Genomic DNA, 26,536 nt, shown 5'->3' on the forward strand with positions numbered 1-26,536 from the left:
ACCAATTACTGATGCAATATATGCGATAGGTTTGTATATTTATAATTTTAGTAATAAGAACAAACATAGCCTATTTCTATAAACATAAGGTCCACAATTTGGACATATTTTGATAAAGATAATAATAATAATAATAATAATAATAATAATAATAATAATAATAATAATAAAATGTATTATTATTATTATGTAATGTATTGAATAGTAATAATAATGAAATAAATACTAAAATATATTGTTATTATTATTATTATTATTATCAACATATGTCCAAATTGTTGACCTTATGTTTATGTAAATATGTTATATATTTTTTCTTATTATTAATATTATAAATATACAAATCAATCGCATACTTTGCATATTCATCATTAGTTTATGATCAAAATGTCCTTTGGTTTTATAGGGGTGTATTTTTAGCCTGAACATAAGTAATTCATCGCGTCTGTCTTGTTACCGCTGTAATAAAGAGCCGCACGTTGATGAATCCAGACCAACTTCCGGAGAACAAGCGTGTTTGCCGGAAAAAGAAATAGAGAAAAAAAGGAAAGAGAAAAGGAAAAAAACAGAAGTGTTAACGAAGCAGGTCTGTCAAAACATAAACACGGCGAGCACGGCCACAAGCGTGACCATTAAACTGCGGGAGGTTTCGGGTCGCCAGTGAGTTGAGGGCACTTTTCACTGATGTGGTGTGCGTGTGTTTGTGCTTGACTCGCAGGTGAAGGAAGGGGAAATCTGCGCAGAAGATTAACAAGTGCGGACACTTTAGGCCTACAGTAGAGGTAACACTGCTCGCTACTTGCTAGTTAGCTCTCCATTTTCTCGCCACGGCCAATGTTTACATATTGACAGCTTGCGACAGGACTCATAACATGGCAATAATTGACACCCTGAACGCATGTTTCTTACACATGACATATTACTTTATATTACATTATTTTTGCTCATTGGGACGACTTTACAATCTTGGAAATCTCTCTTTCTTTGTTCGCACTGAAGAGTCACAACATGCTTGGCAAGCTACTGAGCCGTGTGAGCTTGCAAAACTAGCCAGCAGCTTTTCTATTTTTGACCAGGGTAATGCCACAAAAGCAATGCTAAGATTAGTTAGCACACTAGCTAGTCGCAGCCTGTTTACTGCGCATTGCCAAGTTGTTATGTTGCACTGGCACTAATGCACACACAGTTCCGAGTTGCTATCTAGGGGTCGTTTGCAGTTGTTACTGTACAAGGTAATGTCATGGGTATTGCGATCAGGGGCGAGTGTTTATCGTGCCAGCTGTTAATCGACTTATTTTGCCAAGGTTAGCAGATGTAAGGGATCTTGTCCGAGTGGGAGTTAGCACCTTTGAAATGTGTCAAAATGCAGATCTTAATTTGTGTTGATCAAACGGTAGGCATGCATTTCGATCAGACGTCTAGAAAAGATTGCATGTCTTGGATGCTTGTGAAATATATAGTCTTTCAGATGGAAATGGACTGTGTGTGTAATGAATTGAACGTCCACTGGTTACGTAAACTCTCTTCTCTTTTGTTTCTCCAGGGTCTCTTCTGCTAGAAGAGACAGTCTGACAGAATGAGCAATACAGATGTTAATGCCAGTGTCCCAAATGGTGAGATCAAATCGCTTTGTTTTTGTTTCATCATTTGCAATTTGTTGTCTCAATTTCCCCTGTATAATTAAAGGAATAGTTCACCCCAAAATTAAAATTCTCTCATAATTTACTCACCCCCGTGTCATCCAAGATATACATTACTGTGCTAAAGTTTTAGTCACTTGTGAAAAATGTTTGCATAGTGAGGATATCTTCAAAAATAATGCCAGTAATAGTTTTTATTTAATCAATTAATGTCATACAAAGTCCAGTAAACATAAAAAGCTAAATCAATATTTGATGTGACAACCTTTGCCTTCAAAATAGCACCAATTCTCCTAGGTACACCTAGTCACAGTTGTTTTTTTTATTTTTTATTTTTTCATTTTTTTTTCAATGATATTTTGATCTGGGCTCTATGGGGGCCATGCCATCTGTTAAGGCTCTTTGTTCTTCTTTTATTCAATTCTTTTTGCAAATGGAATGTTGAAATCTAAAATTGATATTTCCTCCTGATACACTAAAAGCAGAATAAATAAAATAACGATTTAAAGACTAATGTTTTTGTGAAAAATATCATGTGCCTAAGACTTTTGCACAGTACTGTATATGACTTTATTTCTTCTGCTTAACACAATTAAGATTTTTTTTTTTTAAATATCTCAGCTCTTTTGGTCCATTCAATGCAAGTGAATGGTGACCAGAACTTTGAAGTTCCAAAAAGCTCATAAAGGCTGCATAAAAGTAATCAATATGGCCCCAGTGTTTTAATCCATGTATTCTGAAGCGATATGATAGGTGAATAACAGATCAATAGTTGTCCTTTTTTTGTTAAAATTTTCCTCCCTGCCCAGTAGGAAGCGATATGCACGAATAATCAGAATAGCCAAAAACAAAAGAAGAAGAAGAATGTAGAAGTGGAGGTAAAAGTGGACATTTATAGTAAAAAAAAAAAAAAAAAAGACTTAAATATTGATATGTTTCTCAACCACACGTATCATATCGCTTCTTAAGACATGATTTAAAACACTGAAGTCGTTTGTTACTTTTATGCTGCCTTTATATGCTTTTTTTAGCTTAAAAGTTCTGTCCAACATTCACTTGCATTGAATGGACCAACATAGCTGAGATATTCTTCTTAAAATCTTAGTTTGTGTTCAGCAGAAGAAAGTAAGTCACACATCTGTGATGGCCTCAGGGTGAGTAAATGATGAGAGAATTTTCATTTTTGGGTGAACTATTCCTTTAAGTGTTAGCTGCTTTTCCCATTATGTTTGCAATCTGGGTCTTGTTTTACCAGGTGGTTCTGATGATCCAGAACCTGGAAAAGGAAGAGGGGACGTGGATGCATCTGCAGCACCAGAGGCCCATTCCAGCACAGAGTCAGGTATGGACCCAAATACATAATACTTTCGTATGTGATAATAGAGTATATTGTTGTTGTAAGGAATGGAATAGTAATGATTGGAATGGAGTTTAAAATGCAGCACTCTGAAGTTAAATATTTTTGAACAGGCCTAATATCCACTAAACTGTGTAGTTGACTGTTGTCACAGACAACCGATTTGCTATGTAGTACTATTTTCATGTCTTTTGTAGAGGTCTGCAACCCGACCTGGGCCTGACGGGACCCGAGAACCCAACGGGTTTCGGGCCAGGTTCGGGTCAGTTTTTCAAGTAGGAGTTCGTGTCGGGTTTGTAATTAATAAAAAAACAATCTTGTTTCGCGCGCACGCTCTCACTTACAGACACATGCAAACGGACGAGTTAGGGGCCGTTCACATCGAACGTGTTTTTGCGCGCATCTGTTCTGTTTTCCCATTGTTTTCCTATGTAAACTTGCTGGACGAATGTCTTTGATTGTTGCACCTCGTCTCGCTGTTTCTTCAGCAACTCGCGCAGGACCAGCACTTTTTAAACACCATGTCAGGTTAAAAAGAACTTAAAATTGCAAGGGCATGGGTAGCTCAGTGGTAAAATATGCTGGCTACCACCGCTGGAATTCGCTAGTTCGAATCCCAGGGCGTGCTGAATGACTCCAGCCAGGTCTCCTAAACAACCAAACAGGACTCAAGATGGCGCCGAGTATGGCTGCTGCGTTGCGAGCTCCGACACAACTTAGCAATGGTTTGTTTGTTTTGTTTACAATTCTTATGTTTTTTGTCTTGGATGTTGCCTGCCTTATTGTCTACGACAGACAAACACTTTTGGACATTGGCTCAGCGATCTCACACCGTAAACCGGACTTCACATTCCTCAATGCCGATCCGCTGTTTACAAACACGCAAGCGGAGCCCTTTGTCTGGGCAGCACGGCCGCGGAAACGCAGGAGGAAAAGGGGAAACAGAGCCGGCGTTCTCATCAGAGTAAGACGCCGCGCAAATCGACCCCCGCTACCCACTATTCTACTGGCAAATGTTCAGTCTCTGGATAACAAGCTCTGCGAGCTGAAAGCGCGGATCTCTTTCCAACGAGAGACGAGGGACTGCTGCGTTATCTGCCTTACGGAAACTTGGATGTCTGCGGAGATTCCAGACTCAGCCATTGAACCCGCGGGGTTCTCCATGCTCCGAGCGGACAGAGCGAAAGACCTCTCAGGTAAAACTAGAGGAGGTGGTGTATGTTTTATGATCAACAAATCCTGGTGTGATCAGAGGAACATACATTCTATCAAGTCTTTCTGTTCTCCTGATCTGGAATTTCTTATGCTTCTGTGTCGACCATTCTGGCTACCGAGGGAATTCACAGCGGTCATTATCACTGCTGTGTACATCCCCCCACAAGCCGACACAGACCGGGCACTCAAGGAACTGTATGGGAGTATAAGTGAGCAGGAAACCGCGCACCCTGAGGCCGCGTTCATTGTGACCGGGGACTTTAATAAAGCCAGTTTAAAATCAGTCGCACCAAAATATCATCAGCACATTAGTTTCAACACACGAGGGGACCGGGTTTTGGACCATTGCTACTCTCCGTTCCGGGATGGCTACAAATCCCTCCCCCGCCCACCATTTGGCAAATCGGACCACTCTTCCATTCTGCTTCTGCCCGCTTACAGGCAGAAACTGAAACAGGAAGCACCCACCCTCAGAACGATCCAGTGCTGGTCGGACCAATCAGACTCTACGCTACAAGACTGTTTTGATCGCACGGACTGGGAGATGTTCCGGTCCGCCTCTGATGACGACATCGAGCTTTACGCTGATAGCGTAATGTGCTTCATCAGAACGTGTGTAGAGGAAGTGATTCCGACCAGAACTGTGCGAATCTATCCGAATCAGAAGCCGTGGATCAACAGCGATGTTCGCGCAGCACTTAATGTGCGGACCTCCGCTTTTAATTCCGGGAACGCGGAGGAGCATAAACAAGCCAGTTATGCCCTCCGAAAAACTATCAAAACAGCAAAACGCCAGTACAGGAGTAAGATTGAAGGACAGTTTAACACCACCAACTCTAGAAGCATGTGGCAGGGAATTAACATCATCACGGACTTTAAAGGGAATAAAAACTCCGCCATGAACACCGCTGCCTCTCTACCGGATGAGCTAAATACTTTTTATGCTCGTTTCGAGGGAAATAACACCGCCCTCGCGGAGAGAGCTCTCACGGCCGAAGCTACAGAGGTTAGTTCACTCTCCGTCTCTGTAGCGGATGTAACCCGATCCTTCCGACGGGTGAATATCCGCAAAGCCGCGGGTCCAGACGGCATTCCGGGCCGCGTCATCAGAGCGTGCGCGAACCAGCTGGCTGGTGTTTTTACGGACATTTTCAACCTTTCCCTCTCTTTGTCTGTAGTCCCCACATGCTTTAAAACATCCACCATTGTGCCTGTTCCAAAACAATCGAAAATAACTTGTTTAAATGACTGGCGTCCTGTTGCTCTGACCCCCATCATCAGCAAATGTTTTGAGAGACTAATCAGAGATTACATCTGCTCTGTATTACCACTCAATCTTGACCCGCTGCAGTTTGCTTACCGTAACAACCGCTCCACTGATGATGCCATTGCATCTACAATACACACTGCTCTCTCACACCTGGAAAAAAAGAACACTTATGTGAGAATGCTGTTTGTAGACTACAGCTCAGCATTCAACACCATAGTGCCCTCCAAGCTTGATGAGAAACTCCGGGCTCTGGGCTTAAACAGCTCGCTGTGCAGCTGGATCCTGGACTTCCTGTCAAGCAGACGCCAGGTGGTTAGAATAGGCAGCAACATCTCCTCATCACTGACCCTCAACACTGGAGCCCCGCAGGGCTGTGTTCTCAGCCCACTACTGTATTCCCTGTACACACATGACTGTGTGGCAACACATAACTCCAATGCCATCATTAAGTTTGCTGATGACACGACGGTGGTAGGTCTGATCACTGACAATGATGAAACAGCCTACAGAGAGGAGGTGCACACTCTGACACACTGGTGTCAGGAGCACAACCTCTCCCTCAACGTCAGTAAGACAAAGGAGCTTGTGGTGGACTTCAGAAGAAAAGACAGAGAACACAGTGCCATCACCATCAATGGAGCACCAGTGGAGAGAGTCAGCAGCTTCAAGTTCCTGGGTGTCCACATCACTGAGGAACTCACATGGTCCGTCCACACTGAAGTCGTTGTGAAGAAGGCTCATCAGCGCCTTTTCTTCCTGAGACGGCTGAGGAAGTTTGGAATGAACCGCCACATCCTCACACGGTTCTACACCAGCACTGTGGAGAGCATCCTGACTGGCTGTATCTCCGCCTGGTACGGCAATAGCACTGCCCACAACCGCAAAGCACTGCAAAGGGTGGTGCGAACTGCCAAACACATCATCGGAGGTGAGCTTCCCTCCCTCCAGGAAATATATACAAGGCGGTGTGTGAAAAAAGCTCGGAGGATCATCAGAGACTCCAGCCACCCGAGCCATGGGCTGTTCTCACTGCTACCATCAGGTAGGCGGTATCGCAGCATCAGGACCCGCACCAGCCGACTCCATGATAGCTTCTTCCCCCAAGCAATCAGACTTCTGAACTCTTGATCTCCCACGATCAAAATACATCATCCCTGCACTTTATTACTCTTTTATCTCACACCGGACTGTCATAAATTATATTACTGTCATTATATTATGTCTCTCTTAACAACTGACTATCAACCGACAGCCTGAATGTCAATACAGTACAATACTGTACATTCTATATATATACTTTTTTCATATATATTTTAATTTTTATTGAATAATGTGTATCTATATAGTATCTATATAGTAAAACAAAAAAAACAAAAAAAAAAACAAAAACAGCATATTGTATACTGTGCAATGTATGTTATTATTGTATATTGTTGAGTGTAATTGTGTATAACAGATGTTTAAATTGTGTTGTGTTAATTTGATGTTTTAGGTTGTGTAATTATGTATAACAGATGTTTAAATTGTGTTGTGTTAATTTGATGTTTTAAGTTGTGTAATTATGTATATCAGATGTTTAAATTGCGTTGTGTTAATTTGATGTTTATTGTAGATTTGCGTATGTCTCATCACTGTCACGACTGCTATGTTGATCGGAACTGCACCCAAGAATTTCACACACCATTGCACTTGTGTATATGGCTGTGTGACAATAAAGTGATTTGATTTGATTTGATTTTGATTTTGAAATTGGCCCGGTTGCTAGGGAGGGTAAAGTCACATGGGGTAACCTCCTCGTGATCGCTATAATGTGGTTCACTCTTGGTGGGGCGCGTGGTGAATTGTGCGTGGATGCTGCGGTGGATGGCGTGAAGCCTCCACACGCGCTATATCTCTGCATTTAACACGCTCAACAAGCCACGTGATAAGATGCGCGGGTTGACGTTCCCAGATTCATCCTCCGCCACCCGGATTGAGGCGAGTCACTACGCCACCATTAGGACTTAGAGTGCATTGGGAATTGGGCATTCCAAATAAAAAAAAGAAAATAAAAAAAAGAACTTGTCAAATTTGCTCTGTTTCATTCTTTGTGCTGTGTCTAGATAGTTTTTAGCGCAGGTGTCTCAAAGATTCAATGTTCTGAACAAGTTCAGGCTGCATAGAGGAGGCTGTTGCATTGTTTCATATTATTCCAGATTGCTCTGCACCAAGAAAAGTTTCAGCATATAAACGGTAAGGCTTTGCTTTTTTTGCCCTTCTGCTCTAGTGTACTGAAATTTCAATATTGTTACGAATGTTGCCTATATGCTTACATAAAAAATGTAGCTGCAACAGTTCTTGCTAGGAGAAGAAATTATAATGATAGTGAGCATTTTTGGGTCGGGTTCGGGCTTATAATCTGACGGTATCATTCGGGCCGGGTTGGGTCGGGCCACACGGTCTCAGGTACAGGTCGGGTTCGGGTTTCCTTTTTAAGGCCCATGCAGACCTCTAGTCTCTTGTATCTATCTGCGGTCTAATTTAAAGTAATTTAAATAAAATAGCCGACATAGTGCACATAATGTTTATTTTGAGATAATGACAATATACAGTATGTATAATGTGGAAAATGTTGGTGTCATCTTGACCGAGTTATATATAAATAAGCATTACTCCACCAACTGTTCAAGTTTTCTTTTGACAGCAAATCTGAGTTCAGCGCCAGAGGGAGGTGAGGGTGGTCAGGACAGGCCGATGGCAGACTCTGAACAGAAGCAGGGGCCTGGAGAAGAGGAGGACACAGACAGCATGGATGGCAGTGGATTGTACTCCCTAACGGAAGAAGGAGAGAGTGAAGAAGGGGGGCAGAGAGAGAGGGGAAAAGATGCAGGAAGGCGATCCGCTAGGAAGAGAAACCGACCCAGCGGGGGAGCCACGCGTCACTCTTCTAGTTCGGAAGATGACGACGAAGAAGAGGAGGAGGAAGAGGACGTAGAGGAAGAAGATGAGCAAGCCATGGAGGCATGGCTGGGAGCAGACCTGCGTGACCTGAGTAGCCCTTCATGGCGTGCGGTACCCTCACTGCGTGCCCGAGAGATTGGCCGTGACTCGCAACAGTTTGTGAAGAGTGTGTGTGGGGCGCGAGGTCTCGTCCAGAGGCTGGAACTGCAGGGCCGCCTGGAGAGACACACGGGCTGCGTGAACACCCTCCACTTTAACCCCTCCGGCACCCGCCTGGCTTCGGGCAGTGACGACCTCCGTGTGGTGATCTGGGACTGGGCTCGCAGAAGAGCAGAGCTAGAGTTTGACAGTGGCCATAAGAGCAATGTCTTTCAGGTGTGGAAGCTCAGGTCATGATTGCCTCAGTTAAAGGAATAGTTCACCCAAAAATGAAAATGATCTCATCATTTACTCACCGTCATGCCATCCTAGATGTGTATAACTTTTTCATTTGCTGAACACAAAGTTTTTTAGAAGAATATCTTAGCTCTGTAGGTCCTTACAATGTAAGTGAATGGGTGCCAACATTTTGAAGCTCAAAAATCCACATCAAGGGCAACATAAAATTACTCCAGATGACTCTAGTGGTTAAATACATACTGTATCTTCTGAAGTGATATGATAGGTGTGGGTGAGAAACAGATCAATATTAAAGTCCTTTTTCCTTCACTTTCTCCTTCATCTGTTTTTGGTGATTCACATTCTTCGTGCATATCGCCCCCCACTGGGCAGGGAGGAGAATGACTTAAATATTTGCTGCATTCGAAAACGTAGGCAGCTGCCTTGCTGCCTAATCAGTTAATGGCTTCACTGACAGCTGTTTTGAATGAATTGAACTCTTAGAAAACTGGTCTCCAGACAATTTGAAAAGCACCTCATTTTCATCCTGCCTCCATATACAGCCTACAAAGGCAGCATTTTCCTGTTTTCGAATGCAGCTATTGATCTGTTTCTCACCCACACCTATCATATCGTGTCTGAACACATGGATTTAACCACTGGAGTCTTATAGCTTACTTTTATGCTCCCTTTATGTGGAGTTTTGGAACTTCAAAATTTTGGCACCCATTCACTTGCATTGTGTGGACCTGTTAACAGAGCTGAGATATTCTTCTAAACATCTTCATTTTTGTTCAGCAGAAGAAAGAAAGTCATACACATCTGGGATGCCAGGAGGGTGAGTAAATCATGACAGAATTTTCATTTTTGGGTGAACTATTCCTTTAAGCTCTACTTTGGTGTGGCTGAAGGGGGCTTTTAGAGCTTTTGAAAATGAATTACAAACAAGCTAGAAAAGCATGCTTGGGAATCATCTGTGCCTCTGAGGCTTTGGATATTTGTTCAGATTTCCATTCATTTTTAGTAGTAAATCCAGTTTAGCAGTGTTTATTGACAGTACATTTTGTTACATCTTTTACGTGATTACTTGAATTAGGTAGCGCTAAGTATCTTGTGAGGACTTGAGTGTTTCCAGCTGTTGCAGAGCAGTTCACAAACTCATGATGATGATGGTATAGTGTTAAGGAAATATGACAGTTTATTTGTAATTGTTTATATTGTAATACGTTGTAGAATATTGTAGAAGTGCACATTTTATTTCCCTTATCTGTTTGAATGAGCAGCTAGAAACAGGGAAGCGCTTACATTTCAAAATAAGAGTCCCCAGTGTATTTTAGCATTTAAAGTGAAAAGTTAATTAAAAAATCCAGTCTAAAAACTAGACCTGTTTCAGGTACTAAGAGCAGTACCTACTCCCCTCCCTAAACAATGGAGGCTGGAGTATATTTGCACTCAATCAGTTCTGGCATAACCTTGTCCATTTGCTCAAACACTTGTCATCCATCTTACTTTCCCTAATGGCGGCTGGTTTAAATACACAATTTTCCCACCTTTGCTAATTGGAACAAACCATTATTTTAAATAAAATTAACCCTCACCTCCCCATTCTTAAATACAAATCTTTGAATAATACATAAGAATGAGTTAAAATGAGAGTTAAAAACAAAACCAATAAATAGGACTGATAAAACATTTGCACAATAAACCCCCAATAAATATTGAAAATTGGCGAGTAAAACAATAAATAAGTCCTTTAAACACAGTAAAATCCTCTGATGTAGACTGATTAACAGGCTCTCCATCACACAGCGATATCCAATATTGGTCAACCTCTAAACTGTATTTATTTATATAATGGTACATAAACCAATTTTAATGTGATATATTTGTGGAAAACGTGTTTTAAACTTTTTTTAGATTGTGATTTTAGTGGGTTTGTTTTGGTATGGAGATACAGTATTCATTTTATCTGTTCAGGTCTTGAAAAAGGTCTTAAAAAGTCTTAAATTTGATTTTAAAAACTCTGCAGCAACCCTGCTTCAACTACCTCATGATTCAAAACATTGCAATGCATCATGATAGCTTAACTGCACTAAGCCCTGCCTTAAATCCTGTCTTACTAAGTAGCAGCGGTTGCCGTGCACCATTTCTCTGACAAGCGCTTGCTTTTTTTTCCAACAAGAGTCAACGGGAGTAATGTGTGTTTGAGTAGTTTTAAGTGGAATTATATAGGAAAACCTTGTTGCCAGTCCACTTGTAATAGTGACAAAAGGTACATAGAGAAGAGGATACATGCAGTGTTTTTTCTTTTTTAATAAATCTCAAGAAGAGCATGCTATGGATTAAACTGTCAGCCCTAAAAACAACAAAAAACATGTATAACATCAGCAAGGACACCTACATTTGCTCGAATGTAAATTAAAGCTGATAACTTTAATTTACATATTAATTCAGGTCTTAGTAAAAGCTATAGTAAATAAAGAGTTCACAGCATCATAGTGAGTGTGTTATAAGACGTTATGAACAATTATGTTTACTCTAATGTTATCAGGTGTATGATCTCTATCAAATGGCGCTTTTTTCAAGCGAATGATTTTTCATTTTCAGAAATCAGAAATGCCATATTTAGACAATCTGTTTGATGAATGAAACTAGAAAATTATATGAAATAATGAAACTAGTGTCTAAAGTATTGATACAGTATTGCGGGAAAAAGAATCACAATATATGATTGTAACAGCACAGCTCCAGAATTAGGTAGGTAATCATTGTTGGACAGAAACCTTTTTTGTGTTGAACTCCACTGAAATAAATTAAGTTTAAAATGTCAAGAGAAAACTTGTAAAAGGTTAAAAGTTTAAAGGAATATTCCCAGTTTAAAAGAAGTTAAGCTCAATCGACAACATTTGTGGCATAATGTTGATTACCACAAAAATGTATTCCGACTCGTCCCTCCTTTTCTTTAAAAAAAGCAAAAATCTGTGTTACAGTGAGTTACAAAGGAAGTGAATGGGGGCCAATTTTAGTTGTAAAATTGGCTATAACTTTACACAGAAAAGGTTAGTAAGCGATTTTATCACACTAAAATCATGTTTACACGCATATTATTTATGTCTCGTGAATTTACTTTTGTAACAGTGAGTATTTTAACATTCAGAAATTGGCCCATTCACTCACATTGTAAGTGCCTCATTGTTACACAGATTTTCACTTCTTTTTTTTATTTTTATTTTTTATTGTGGTAATCAATATTATGCCACAAACGCTGTCGATTGAGCTTAACTTGTATTGAACTCTGAATATTCCTTTAACATTTCTAAACCTAAAAAGTGTGAATCAGTGCATTATCTTCACTTTTTTATTCTTTTCCCCAGGCAAAGTTCCTCCCACACAGTGGTGACTCCACATTGGCCATGTGTGCCCGAGATGGACAGATCAGAGTGGCTGAGCTTTCTGCTACACAACGTTGCAAAAACACCAAAAAAGTGGCCCAGCACAAAGGTGCCGCACATAAGGTATGATCAACAACATTCTTATTTATTTTGTGGACATAAATATGTGAACATGGAACAGATTTATGTGGAAAATCAGAACCTGTTTTATTGGTTTATGGCAACCGATTCATAGAGATCATAATTAAGAGTCTTGTGAATGCATGTGATAACTGTAAGATGTGTTTATTGCTGTCTTAGCTTGCGCTGGAGCCAGACTCTCCCTGCTCTTTCCTTTCTGCCGGTGAAGACGCAGTGGTGTTCGGCATTGACCTGCGTTTAGACAGACCTGCTGAGTAAGTGGAAAGCTGGGTCACAAGTGTCACAAACAACCCTAAGATTGCCAGAGAAAAAGAATAGCAGTACTTCAGTGGAGTGACACCAGTGAATGTGAACATTGGCAGGGATTAGATAACTTACAAAGAATTGTGTCAGCGGCTAGATGAGTCAGTGGAAGCTTTTGTCACAGGTCTCATGGCTTAAATGGGTTACGCAAAAGCTGTAGTTTTCACATTTCCAATATACAAGGCTTTTTTTCTTTTTCCCTGTATGAGCAACAACTAACTGGAGTGCTAATCGCTTGTTTTAAAGAGTGCTTGTTGAAATAATGTTATAAAATTATGATGGTTAGTAACCATTATATACTGTACACTTTGACATTCTTCTTACAAGTTTCTAATAGCATTTATGGACAGCAGTCAGGGTAGACACCATATTTAATTTAACACGACTGAAAACAATGCTGTGGGATAAATGTACAGTTTGTTCAATCTGTTGCAATTCCGTAAAGTCATAGGTCACATCAACAAAAACATTTTGTCTACTGAAAATGGTTTGGAAAGACATTTTCAGTGTTTGTCGGCTGAATAATTGACTCCAAGGTTCATTGAACACACTGTACTTTTATCCCTCACAGCCTCTTTTCCATTCACGTTTTTGTTTGACATCTCCCTGAAAAAGATTTATATGAATGAAATTTGCAAGTAATATTATTCAGGAGAGAAAAGTCCTACTTTTATCGACTTTTTCTGCAGCCCAGATGCGAATGTGTTTGATTAACTTGCAACATTTCCAGTACTTTTTCCCTTTTTTTTTCTCATTTCCTGTCTTCTCTCTACTATAAAAATTTAAATGGCAAAAAGCCAAAAAGACCATAATATATATCATTTATAAACATTAGAAAAACTTTTTTTTTTTCTTTCTCAATTTGGCATGCCCAATTCCTAATGCACTCTAGGTCCTTGTGGTGGCATAGTGACTCACCTCAATCCGGGTGGCGGAGGATGAGTCTCAGTTGCCTCCGCATCTGAGACCATCAATCCGCGCATCTTATTTACATTTACATTTATTCCTTTGGCAGATGCTTTTATCCAAAGCGACTTACAATAGATGAACACATAAGCGAATCATCTTTAGGAGACAGTGGTACGAAAAGTGCCATATTACAAAGTTTCACTAGCATCAGAATAGCATTCAAAACAGATTAAAGTGCAACAAGGACTTTTTTTTTTTTTTTTTTTTTTTAGTGACTGGTTAAGTGCTCATGGAAAAGATGTGTTTTTAACCATTTTTTGAAGACAGAAAGCGAGTCATTTTGGGTAGGTCATTCCACCATTGTGGTATGATGAAGCCGAAAGTCCGGGAAAGTGTTTTGGTGCCTCTTTGTGTTGGTACAACAAGGCGACGTTCCTTAGCTGACCACAGACTTCTAGTGGGTGCGTAGCTCTGCAGAAATGATTTTAGGTATGCTGGAGCAGACCCAGTGACTGTTTTGTATGCCAGCATCAGGGGCTTGGACTTGATACGTGCATCAGCCAGCAGCCAGTGAAGAGAGACAAGGAGTGGTGTAACATGCCCTCTCTTTGGTTGATTAAAGACCAGACGTGCTGCTGCATTCTGGATCATTTGGAGGGGTCTAATTGCACATGCAGGCAGGCCTGCAATGAAAGCATTACAGTAGTCCAGTCTAGTTATGACAAGTGACTGAACAAGAAGTTGTGTGGCATGTTCAGAGAGGAAGGGTCTTATCTTCCTGATATTGTAGAGTGTAAATCTACATGATCTTGCGGTCTTTGAGATGTGGTCTGTGAAATTTAGTTTGTTATTGATGGTTAACCCTAGATTTCTGACCGTTTTGCACCCAGCTGCACGGTGATGTTGTGTTCAACAGCAGGGTTGGCTGGAAAGACAAGGAGTTCGGTCTTGGCTGGGTTAAGTTGCTGGTGGTGTTCCTTCATCCAGGCCGAGATGTTTGCCAGGCAGGCAGATATTCGAGCAGTCACTGTGGTGTCGTTGTGCTGGAAAGACAAGTAGAGTTCCGTGTCTTCAGCGTAGCTGTGGTAAGAGAAACCATGTGCCTGAATGATGGGTCCCAGTGATGATGTGTATATAGAGTAGAGAAGTGGCCCAAGCACTGAGCCCTGAGGTACCCCAGTAATTAGCTGATGTGACTTGGACACCTCACCTCTCCAGGCTACCTTGAAGGACCTACCTGAGAGATAGGAATTAAACCAGTCTAGCACAGTTCCTGTGATGCCCAGCAAAGAGAGGGTGGAGAGTAAGATCTGATGGTTGACTGTGTCGAAGGCTGCAGAAAGGTCCAGTATAATCAGGACGGATGATCTGGATTCAGCTTTCGCCCATCTCAGCGACTCGGTGACAGACAGCAGAGCAGTCTCGGTGGAGTGTCCACTTTTGAAGCCTGACTGATTGTCATCCAGCAGCTTGATCTGTGAGAGATAGGCAGAGATTTGATTGAAAACTGCCCTTTCAAGTGTTTTTGCCATGAATGGGATGAGAGAGACTGGTCTGTAGTGTTCTATTTGTGTGGGGTTAAGTGCGAGTTTCTACAGCAGCGGGGTTACTCGAGCCTGCTTAAATGTAGTGGGAAAAATGCCTGTAAGTAGAGATGTGTTAATTATGTGAGTGAGTGCAGGTAAGCTGGACGGAGAGATGGCCTGGAGGAGGTGAGAAGGAATGGGATCAGGGAACAGGTGGTGGGGTGGTTGGAGAGGAGGAGTTTAGAGACCTCAGTGTCAGTCAGAGGAGAGAACATAGAGACAGAGGGGTTGCATACAGGAAACGGGTGTTTGACAAGGTGAGATGCTGAGAATGTATTGCTGATGGTTGTAACCTTATTAGTAAAAAGTGTGGTGAAGACATCTGCTATCGGTGATGTGTCAGGTGAGGAGGAGGGAGGACAGAGAAGCGTGTTGAAAGTTCTAAACAAGCTGCGAGTGTCTGTGGTGCTGTTGATCTTGCTCTGGTAGTAGGAAGTTTTTGCAGATTTAACGTTATCTGAAAAAGTTGCAAGCAGAGACTGATACTTGCCTAGATCTACTGGATCTTTAGATTTCCGCCATCTCCTCTCAGCTGCCCTGAGGTCAGTCCGATGTTCACGAAGGACATCAGAGAGCCAGGGGCTGGGTGGTGTAGTACGTGCTGGCCTTGAGGAGAGAGGACTGATGATGTCTAGACAGGTTGTTAAAGTAGAGCTTAGTGTGTCTGTGGCAGTGTTTACATCAAGGGTGGAAAATACATTTTGTGTGGGAAGAGAGGTAGAGACAGCAGTGGAAAGGCGAGAGGGTGAAAGAGAACAGAGGTTACGGCGAAAGGAAACCAAAGGTAGAGTCTGTTTTATTGTAGATGGGAGAGTCATGTTGAATTGAACTAAGTAGTGATCAGAGACATGTAAATGAGTAACAAGAATATTTGAGTTGGTACAGTTACGTGTAAAAATGAGGTCCAGCTGGTTGCCCGATCTGTGAGTTGCTGTGGTGCTTAGTCTTTCCAAGTCAAATGAGGCCAGAAGAGCATTCAGTTCAGTGGCCTGGGGCTTGTCTTGGTGTATGTTGAAATCTCCAAGAACCACAAGTGGCTACCATCCTCCGGGAAGGAGGACAGCAGGACATCCAACTCCTCGAGAAAGTTTGCCAGCTGACCTGGAGGGCAATAAATGACAACAACATGTATTTTTGTGGGTTGCATTGTAGTAATAGCATGGAATTCAAAAGTAGTATTGTTACATAGAGAAGAGTGTGGTGAAAAAGTCCAGTTGTTATGAATGAGCATACCTGTTCCCCCACCCCTACCGGTGTGTCGAGGGGTGTGAGAGAAGAAGTTGTTGGAGAGAGCAGCAAGTGTTGCTTTATCCTCTGGACATATCCATGTTTCTGTCAGTGCCAAGATGCTGAGGGTGGACTGTGTGGCAAAGGCTGGAATGAAGTCCGCTTTGTTCACAGCTGACTGGCAGTTCCAGAATCCCACTGAGAAAGAGAGCGGAGCAGGTGCTGAAGTGCAAAGTGGCCGTAGGTTGTGTGGGTTGCGGTTTGTCTTGCGTCTATATTGTGTAAACGGTCTGTAACATAACAGGGATGTGCTTGAAGGCATATGTTATTCGTGAAGTAGACATGTTAGTACTGTATGTACAAGGAAAATAAGAAAAGAGATAAAATTAGAAGATACTTAAGTGCTATGGTGAGTGGCGCCTTGTCGGTGTCCTTGCTTGGTGGACTCGCACAGGTAGACTCGCTGGTCTTTACACGAGAAGGGCTTTACATGAGGGCTACCACTTCCGCTGCCGCTTCCGCGTCAGTATTCACGTCAAATATATACACAATGCTAACGAGCCGTACAGTGAAAAAAGCAGGACATGCCTTAATGCTACTTAGCACAAAGCTAGTCATGTGGGCAACTGAAACTACGGGTCGTGCGAGGTGAACAGCGTGAGAACAACGCGACTTCAGTACACTGCAAATAAATTATGCTACACTTTAGCAATAAATAATACTCTAAAACAAGTGAAGCAGTGTTTATAGACACTAAAACAACAATGGTTTTACACACACTGGACAAACAACTGTAAATCTAGCAGTGAATACCCTGGAACAAGTCAAAACAAAACAGCACACACACCAACACATGTTTAAGCGATGCGAGTTCAAGCCAGTAAACAAAAGTCTAGTAATGAATACTAATTTACAACAAAGTAAAACAATGAAATAAACACACTTACATGCAACTGCAGACTCTGTAGATAAATCGCTTCTCCTGGACGTGGCTTGTTGAGCGCATCACCACGGAGACTTGGCGCGTGTGGAAGCTTCACGCTATTCTCCACGGCATCCACGCACAACTCACCATGCGTCCCACCGAGAGCGAGAACCACATTATAGTGACCACGAGGAGGTTAACCCAACGTGACTCTACCCATCTTAGCAACCAGGCCAATTGGTTGCTTAGGAAGTCTGACTGGAGTCACTCAGCACGCCCTGGATTCGAACTTGAAACTCCAGGTGTGGTAGTCAAACTAGAATCTTTTAACAACCAGGTTGTACCTCTTTAGATCCCCAAAAACATAAAAAAAATCAAACAAATCTCTGAACACATAAACTGATGTGATGTTTCTTTAACCCTTATGTTGTGTTCTAGTCATTTTGACCTGGATGACTTTTTTTATTTTTTTTTATTTAATCACCCTTTTGTGCATCATGTTTCCATGTACACTCTGAGGAATATTTCAAGATCTACTTATCATATTATGTTGTGTCGTTTGAATCGGGATAGTCTGCTGTAAGTTATGCTATGTAATTGTCTATGTTATATGTATGTTTCAGGAAGTTATAAGGAAAAACATGACAAAAAGCCACTCCTGTTTATTATATTGATGTATGTCAGCAGGAAATTCGTACACTAATACTCACTACATTTTGGCCTCTGAGTGAAATAAATTTGTTCATTGCATTCTACTAATTGAGACCTTTCCAACGATATATAACACATGGCTATCATCTTTTTTTATGGTTTTACCAACTCTGAATATATTTGTTGTGATGATAAATTTGTAAATGATGAGATCGAACCTGTTCTTATTTGTCAGCAAATTAAAAAGCATTCTTTAAGAATTGGTAGGATCAGCTATATGCATTATAAAGTCCAGATCCTAAGCTTTAATATGACACCTATTTTGTTCAGATCAAGTAAGTGGTTATTAACTTAATTTATTATTATTATGTTTTGTTTTCCGCAGAGAGCGCCCCCCAGTGGCCTGGTATAAGCTAAATTTAATCCTCCTATCAATAAAAATATTTAAAAAAACAAACTCTAATAATTACTACAAAAGAAGTTGATAAAAGGATCTAATGCATATCTTGTGACAATAAGAGGGATTTATAAACGATCTTAGTGGGCCGGTCATTTTTGACCAGGAACACAAAAAGTGTTGGCACAAAACAAACATAACACAAGGGTTAATTATTTGAGGTTGACTTTCAAACATTAGTGTGCATTTTAAAGAAACAAATGGGTTAGATTGATGTTCTGTCATAAGTTCTAAGTGAAACGTATATAAATCAGAATCAGCTTTATTGCCAAGTATGCTTACACATACCTTGACTGCACTGATTTGAATGCTTGGCAGGGCTGTTCGAAAGCCATGCCGACGGAGCTTGACCAGCATGCCAGCTCGTCTCCCTCGCCTGCATCTCATGAACAGCAAAGCTGCGCCTCCAACTAAAATGTCCAGCAAAGCATCCGAATATTCAAAAACCGGGAAAAGATTGTCTGGTATATGCTGCCGAATGTTCAGCAGTTCGTCCCTGGTAGAACTGACTGGAAACAGATTACTAAACACAGGACAAACAAACAAAAACAACAAAAGAATAGGAGCGCTCCACACCGAGGCGGCCATCCGCGGTGCCATCATGATGTATGTAAATACTGCTGTATTGGAAAAACAATTTCTCTTTTTTTTCAATCTCTCAGCAAACTGGTGGTGGTGAAAGAAGGTGAAAAGAAGGTGGGGCTGTACACCATCTTTGTGAACCCAGACAAAACACATCACTTTGCTGTGGGTGGGAGAGACCAGTATGTCAGGTGAGACGAACACATTCACTGACATTCTGAAGTCATCACACTGTCAGCCTGCATCACTCACTGGTACTCTCTCTCCTTGCCTTTTGTATGTGTTAGGATCTATGACCAGAGAAAGATAAATGAAAACGTTAATAATGGCGTGCTGAAGAAGTTTTGTCCATCTCACTTGTTGACCAGCGAGTCCAAAACAAATATCACCTGTTTAGTGTACAGCCATGATGGCTCAGGTAACACACTTAATGTTGCCTCAGAATGTGACTCTTAAATGGTTTGTATGGCTATGATTAAAAAATACCTTTTACATGACTTATTCTATCAGTATTTGGTGTGTCATGCAGGGATGCAAACTACTTACCTTTTGGCGGAACAGACCATTTCAAATTCAAAATATGTCACTTACATGATTTGTGCAGATTCGATGAGTTTTTATTTTAGGGGGTAGGGGTATCCTGTAGGCCTCCGAAGAGTTTTTAATCATTTAATGGATATTAGTCCATGTGAATGTCAACCTTACTTGAAAATGCTGCTTGAGTGTCCACTTGTTTGTATGCACTCATTTCTACAGAGATCCAAAAAGTAATTTTGTTTTACTGTCATGACTGCATCACTTATTTTACCTCGAGTGAGTGTGCATCTCTAGTCATGGTTTAACTGTTTTTCAGAGCTGCTGGTAAGTTACAACGATGAGGACATTTACCTTTTTGACTCCAGCCACAGTGATGGGGCGGATTACTGCAGGAGATACAAGGGTCACCGCAACAATGCCACAGGTACACGTCTCACATCTACAGGGAAAAAAAGAGACAATTAGCTCTCGTGAACAAAGACGGTGTACTGTTGTTGTTTTGTTTTTAATTGTAAAGATCAGCTAAAATTATCTTAACATTTTATAGTCAAATATTCGTATACTATTATTGCAGTATGTGGCATATAAGAAATGTCAGTAAAACATTTCTGCATACAGTTTATAAACAATATGAATAATGCAATGTAGTCCTTAAGGGATAGTACACCCAAAAAATTAAATTATTTCAGCATTTATTCACTTACGTTGTTCCAAACCTGTATGACTTTCTCTCTTCGGTGAACTATTTTATTTTTTCATACATTGAAAGTTAATGGTGACTGAAGTTCGTATCCTGTATAACATCTCCTTTTGTGTTCCACCGAAGAAAGAGAGTAATGCAGGTTAGGAACAACCTGAGGGTGAGTTAATGATGACGAATTTTCAATTTTGGGGAAATATTCCTTTAACCATCTCTCTATTTTCACTCTCTTTCTTTCCCCTCTACTATTGGAATATGCTCCACCAGTGAAGGGAGTTAACTTCTATGGTCCTAGCAGTGAGTTTGTTGTAAGTGGCAGTGACTGTGGACACATCTACCTGTGGGACAAGAACTCTGCCCGTGTGGTACAATTTATGGAGGGAGACAGGGGAGGAGTGGTAAGCCACTGTCACGGTTACATCTCCAACACTGTGCAGGGGCTGAAACATAGCAGTTTACAGACTGATATGGGTGTATCACATCTACTAATCTGTTCAGGTGAACTGCCTAGAACCTCATCCTCATCTCCCAGGTTTAGCAACCAGTGGTCTGGACCATGATGTGAAACTGTGGGCCCCGACTGCTGAGAATCCCACAACACTGAAGGGACTTAAAGAGGTACATCCGATCCCACAGGAGAGTATTTTACTTATTATTTTATTTTTACAGTAGTCGGCATACTGTACTGTCGATCGCATGGTTTTTGCATTCTGTTTCTGCATTGTAGCAGCTCCCATTGTTAAATCAGATTGGTCCAAAATCTTGCTGCACATACCTGTATAATAAACATCAGATATGTTATGATTGGCTATGAATACGCTACGTTGTGTTCAGTGCAGACCCATTTCTTGTCGCGTCACGCCTGGTTAGTTCACAGTGTACGATTTGCATTTAAGCCAAACTGCCGATGGAGGAAAGATATTTCAGATTAAGTTAAACATTTTAAACTATATGTTTCTTTGGTGAGCTAATAAGTATGTTTGTAAATTGCAAGAGTACATACAAACTTTACATTTTATCATGGCTGCACAGGTAATGAAGAAGAACAAGCGAGAGCGTGATGAAGACTGTGTTCGCCATGGTGACCAGTATGACACACAGCTCCTCTGGTTCCTGATGAGACACATGAGAAACCGAAGGCCTCAGAGAGTGAGTCATATATTAGTAGCATGTTTTTGAAATATTCTCTTATTAAAACGCACAAAACTCACCTTATTCACGCTAGCGTCATCTTTGTTTTTTAATGGGAATGACAACAGGGCTGTGTGGGATAGACTTACACTCTCTTAAATTGCACGAACAGTATAAAGCTGTTTAAAGCTCTTAAATCACATCTGGTTTTCCACAACTCATGTTGTCTGGAGTTCTTTGTATACTGAATGTTCTTGGACAGAGATTTTATCAATGTTTTGTCCGTGGAACGATCCAAAAACACTTTAAACTGCAGTACAGCCCATTGAAGAGACTGTAAGTCTATTCCTCACAGCCTCATTGTTATTCCCATTATAAATCAAAGATGGCGCTAGTGAGAATAAGGTCTATAGTTATATTAGTGTCATTTATTCTATTAACCTCCATTTCAGTATACTAAAGATGCATCGCCAGATATTATATAGAGACAGTAGTGCAGCCTACACAGTTCTTACAAAGAAACATGCTGCTACAAAATATACTAATCACTCAATTTGAAAAGTTTTACACTATACCGAAGCATGGCCTCATGCTTTTGTCGAACTGGAATGGAAAACCATAAAAAGATCTGGGGCCTGATGTATAAACGTTGCTAAGTTTATTTTTTATAAATCCCGATATGTGCGTGGAAAATTGCGTATGCACATTTCAATGGCAATTTTGTGCGTACGCAATTTTCCACGCACACATCGGGATTTATAAAAAATAAACTTACCGTAAATATGTGCACACCGTCCGGACACTCTTGACTGTGCGTACGCACTCTTTTACTGGTGTGTGTGAATTGCCGACTCTAGCTGGACAAATAATGAACTGAACAGACTTGATTATAAATTCTGATTTTCATTTAATTCACATTTAGAATAAAAAAGTAGTTAAGCAATTGAAACAGAAGTAATCGTTATCAAGCCATTAGTAGGCTATATTATTTTTATGTAACTAATTGAAAAAGCATTCAAATATAAGCTATAACTGGGAAATATTGGTTTGTGATGCGCTGCGTTTGGAGAACTTTCCTGTGTCATCATAGAGAAGGAACATAGAGTAACTAAAGATGACAGCGAAGATTTCTTAGTTTGAGATATTTTCTGTTCTATTACAATCATGTACTGAGAAGTTCAGCATTTGAATAAAGAATATCTGTAATGTGATGCGTATTTGACTGTGACTAGCGTGAAATGGCTCAGTAGCTATAAGACGTTCAGTAGTTGAACGGACCGTTGGAGAGACATGTCTCATGAGAAACAGTATTGTACAGCTGCAAACAGGTACAGCAATGTGCATCAAATGTGCTGCCTGCTCCACTTCATCCCGACCCTCATTGCAATGAAACCCCCATTCTAGTCTAATAAAACATTATGAAAGGTACATTTGCCGTTCAGTAGTTTTTTTTCAAAATGTACTAAATATTTAACTTCTCAATAAAATCACCCTTAAAACGATTTAAAAGGTTTTCTGAGAAGCAAAATTGCTTAGGTTAGATTTATGTCTGCGAAGATAAAAACATTTTGCCAAGGGATATTCAAGATGTATTCTTTGAAAAAAGTTCATTTTAATAAATAATGTTTCTTCATGGTGCAGCATCTAATCTTTGGGCACATGTGACATTTACAGTCTTATCTCTTATAATAAAGTTTCTTGTACCGTTAAACGCTGTAATCACGTGTCTGGATGGTGAAATGCATATGGTAATTGTATGCAGATGAGGATATGCATAGTAAAAACAGGCATTGTACTCTCCATATATGGTTATTTTGGGGAGGAGACAGGGTGGAGAATGAATCACCTGCATGTACCACACTCTTCCGCTAGCTGGGATTTATTAAGGGAACTATGCGCAGGTTCTGGCGTCTGTACGGTTTTATAAATCTGCATTTTTTTTTGTGCGTTCACAAAATCTGCCTTTTGTGCGTACGCACATTTTAAGGTTGAAATCTGCGCAAAGTTTTATACATGAGGCACCTGATCTCTTCATACATGTTAAAAAAATTTACACCATTGCAAATATTTCTCAATTCTTTGCCCCTCAAAGGCCCGCCGGGGGGAAGGTGGAGAGGGCGACGCAGATGAGTCCTGGAGCTCGCCAGATACCTCTGACGAAGAAGATGGAGGGCCAGACCATGTCCAGTGCATGTCCTCCTGAGCCACACACACACACACACACACACTCTTTTTGCCATATATTTAAGCACATACATGCTAGTAAGACACTGGTACACAGTAGACACTGAAGGGCCAGCAACAAACACACACATACGCGGCTTTATATACACATACACACAGTGTGAAGGATTTGGCTTTGTGCTTCACACACAAATAACATCACTGGGGGAAGAAATTATAATGAGATTCATATTTTTGATATGCGATAATATATTGGCAACCACACACACACAAATAACCACTGATTTATGTGAACACAGACACAAACATGATTCATTTCCACTTTTACAACTTGTCACAGCAGATGTTCCAGAAATATCGCCCTCTACTGGTTGCTGCCTTAGATTATCTACAAAACAAAACCTTGAATCTTAGAAGCAGATGTGATGCACAGATGTGGAACAGTATTTTACATCATTAGTCTTCTCTGTGCTCTTATAGACGTTCCCACTCGAGGTTCGTCTTTCAGAGCGACTTGTGGTTGGAGCATGACAGGACATTATGGAAACTCAAAGCGAGTCAGATTACTGAGCTGACAATGAGTGTTACTTATTCTAAAAACCAGCACCATTCTTTACTCGGCTCATCAGATTTCTCCATTCATCTGAACTGCATTTGTCTCCACCAAGTAGGAGAGAGCTGCAGCATAGATTTATTTTTGCGCTGCAATCTTATGTCTTTTCATTACATTGATAAACTCTCATAGGCCATCTGGCCGTTCGCTCTGATCCTGTCTTCGTTCACTTCTCCTGTGCGTGTGTTTGCTGAAGTTGGGCACAGCAAATCTTCTAGAGGTCAGTCATGCTCTCTCAGCTCTGACTGAAGACACAAGATGAACCAGATTGATTTTTCTGGTTCTGGATCTCCCAGATGGCTGTTTTGCTCTGTTCCTCTCTCTCATGCTATTGAGTGCACTTCAATCAGGGATCTGCTTTGAGTTTTGAATCTCTAAGACTTGTGTGCGCTTAGGGGGGGCATGCAATACTTAATGGATTAAACGTCTTTATTTTTTTGTCCTGCAGTTCCCCAAATTTATAATGGACATACAGTTGATTACAAAGATTTGACACCAGCTCTTTTGGTTTTGGATTTGCTCTTGGGTGGAGATACGTGATGGAGTTCCTGAAGAAATTCTTCAGGAACTTCTTCTGTCTAAAAATGTCACTCTCCATGGACTGCCATCATCTTCTCAGCCCTGTTCTTAATAAATTAAGAGCAAAGATATTGATAAGCTCAGAGCCAGTGATTTGTTGAATCCATGTTTCTTCCTCTGTCACTTGTTTGAACACACATCCTGAAGATCTTTGCCTAACTGTCTGGTAAGGGTCCAATGTTTGTTTGAGGAAGGTTAAGCCCCTGAAACCCATTTTTTATAAAAATGGTGGCTGTTGTCAGTATTTAGATTCGCAGTTAGTTAAGAGCAAACAAGGATGGACTGAGACTCATTGTGACTTGCATTTAAGAAAGAATCATTTATTTCAAAGCATGGGTCAATGGCAGGGGAGGGATAGCACTAATGGTATACAGGGAGGGGTAAGAAGCTTGAATTACATTGCCCCTTTTTCCTTCTTTTGTGAGGGGAATAAATTCTTAGCTTTTCTCTTTTTGTATGAGAAGATTAACTTAAATGACTATATGTATATATAAATATAAATAGATATTATATATATAAATATTATAAAACCTGTAAAAAAAAAATGTATCTTCAACCATTACTATTTGAAAAAGGTGTCTAAATTTAATTGGTATTGATGCAGAGATTTATATTGTATAAGACAGAAATACTTTTAAAATGAATGGAAAACATTGGATATGTATTTTTCCTTTTTTGTCCTGAATTTCAGCCCTAATTGCCACTGAAGTTACAAGAATTCCTTTTCATTTTGTTCATTTTCCCATTCTCACTTGTCTGCTCCAAATGTCTATCCTATCACTGGCATATCTTTTTCTTTTTTTAGGGATTTGATAATTGAGTTGTCTCATCGCTGCCTAACATTGTGTTCTTTCAGTTCACTTGAAACCATGTACAATTTGTGCAGTAAAAAAAGAGAGAAAAAACTGTTCTGTTTTTATAACCAAGGTGCCTTATTTATTCATTCATTTGAATACAGAAGAAAGTTATATACACCGTGTGACTGATTACACACCATCATAAAATATCTACTCAGTGTTTATATATAATTATATCTATTAAAGTAGTTGAATGGGTGGTAACAAAGATATTTGTTTTCCACCAATTGTGCATCCTATGTCATATACATTGGTGCTGTTTATTAGTAAGCAAGTTTGTCATATAGTAACTTTTTGAAATGTTTACATGCTGTTGACATGTACAGTGGTGTTATGTGTATTAATTAGCATACAGCATTTGTATAAAATAGCTGTCTGAAACATCTACAGGCTAAAGACTTGTCTACACTGGGCTGTTTGCTTTGGTAATGGGGTTGGTAGGCTAATTGTAGTCATAATTAGGTCCTGATTTGTGTGTGTATATATATATATATATATATATATATATATATATATATATATATATATATATATATATATATATATATATATATATAATTGTTTCAGCATGCATTCTGATTCATGACGATGATGGCAATTAGACCACTCTGAAACTTTTTGGTCTTTTTTTCTCAATTCTAGAAGAACATTATTATTTAGACAGAACCTCCTTTAAATAAATATTTCGTGTTTAAAACAAGATCAGCTCAATTGACAGCATTTGTGGCATAATGTTGATTACCACTAAAATAAATTTTGATTTGACCCTCCTTTTCTTAAAAATAAAATCTAGGTTAAAGTGAGGCACTTACAATGAAAGTGAATGGGGCTAATCCGTAAATGTTAAAATACTCACTGTTTTAAAAGTACAACCACAAGATGTAAACAAAACTCCTTAACGATTAAAATTGAATACATTACAACACCCAAAGGGTCAATAAGTAGTAGCTGCTGATAGAATC

General features: G+C 40.2%; 1 protein-coding gene across 2 annotated transcripts; it reads left to right on the forward strand.

Moving 5' to 3' along the window:
• The first annotated feature begins 529 nt into the window (after positions 1-529).
• LOC127440634 (DDB1- and CUL4-associated factor 8-like) lies at positions 530-26,051 on the forward strand. Of its 2 annotated transcripts, none has more exons than XM_051697354.1 (13): positions 530-782; positions 1,544-1,613; positions 2,896-2,982; positions 8,166-8,797; positions 12,175-12,315; positions 12,493-12,587; positions 19,054-19,164; positions 19,261-19,391; positions 19,827-19,934; positions 20,478-20,608; positions 20,709-20,828; positions 21,243-21,359; positions 23,434-26,051. In XM_051697354.1, exons 2-13 carry the CDS (start codon positions 1,577-1,579, stop codon positions 23,542-23,544), a joined length of 1,821 nt encoding a protein of 606 aa, XP_051553314.1. In that variant the 5' UTR covers positions 530-782; positions 1,544-1,576; the 3' UTR covers positions 23,545-26,051. The 2 variants fall into 2 exon arrangements, with proteins under 2 accessions (XP_051553314.1, XP_051553315.1); XM_051697355.1 differs by having other exon boundaries at positions 545-660.
• Positions 26,052-26,536: the final 485 nt, after the last annotated feature.

The sequence above is a fragment of the Myxocyprinus asiaticus genome, chromosome 5 (assembly GCF_019703515.2).
Source record: "Myxocyprinus asiaticus isolate MX2 ecotype Aquarium Trade chromosome 5, UBuf_Myxa_2, whole genome shotgun sequence".
NCBI classification, from domain to species: Eukaryota; Metazoa; Chordata; class Actinopteri; order Cypriniformes; family Catostomidae; genus Myxocyprinus; species Myxocyprinus asiaticus.

Bases quoted from the DNA above. Each gene is read 5' to 3' on its own strand.
- LOC127440634 (XM_051697354.1), top strand. From the start codon at position 1,577: ATGAGCAATACAGATGTTAATGCCAGTGTCCCAAATG. The intron at 12,588-19,053 runs GTAAGTGGAAAG...TCAATCTCTCAG, and splicing joins CGTTTAGACAGACCTGCTGA to CAAACTGGTGGTGGTGAAAG. The intron at 19,165-19,260 runs GTGAGACGAACA...TGTATGTGTTAG, and splicing joins GGGAGAGACCAGTATGTCAG to GATCTATGACCAGAGAAAGA.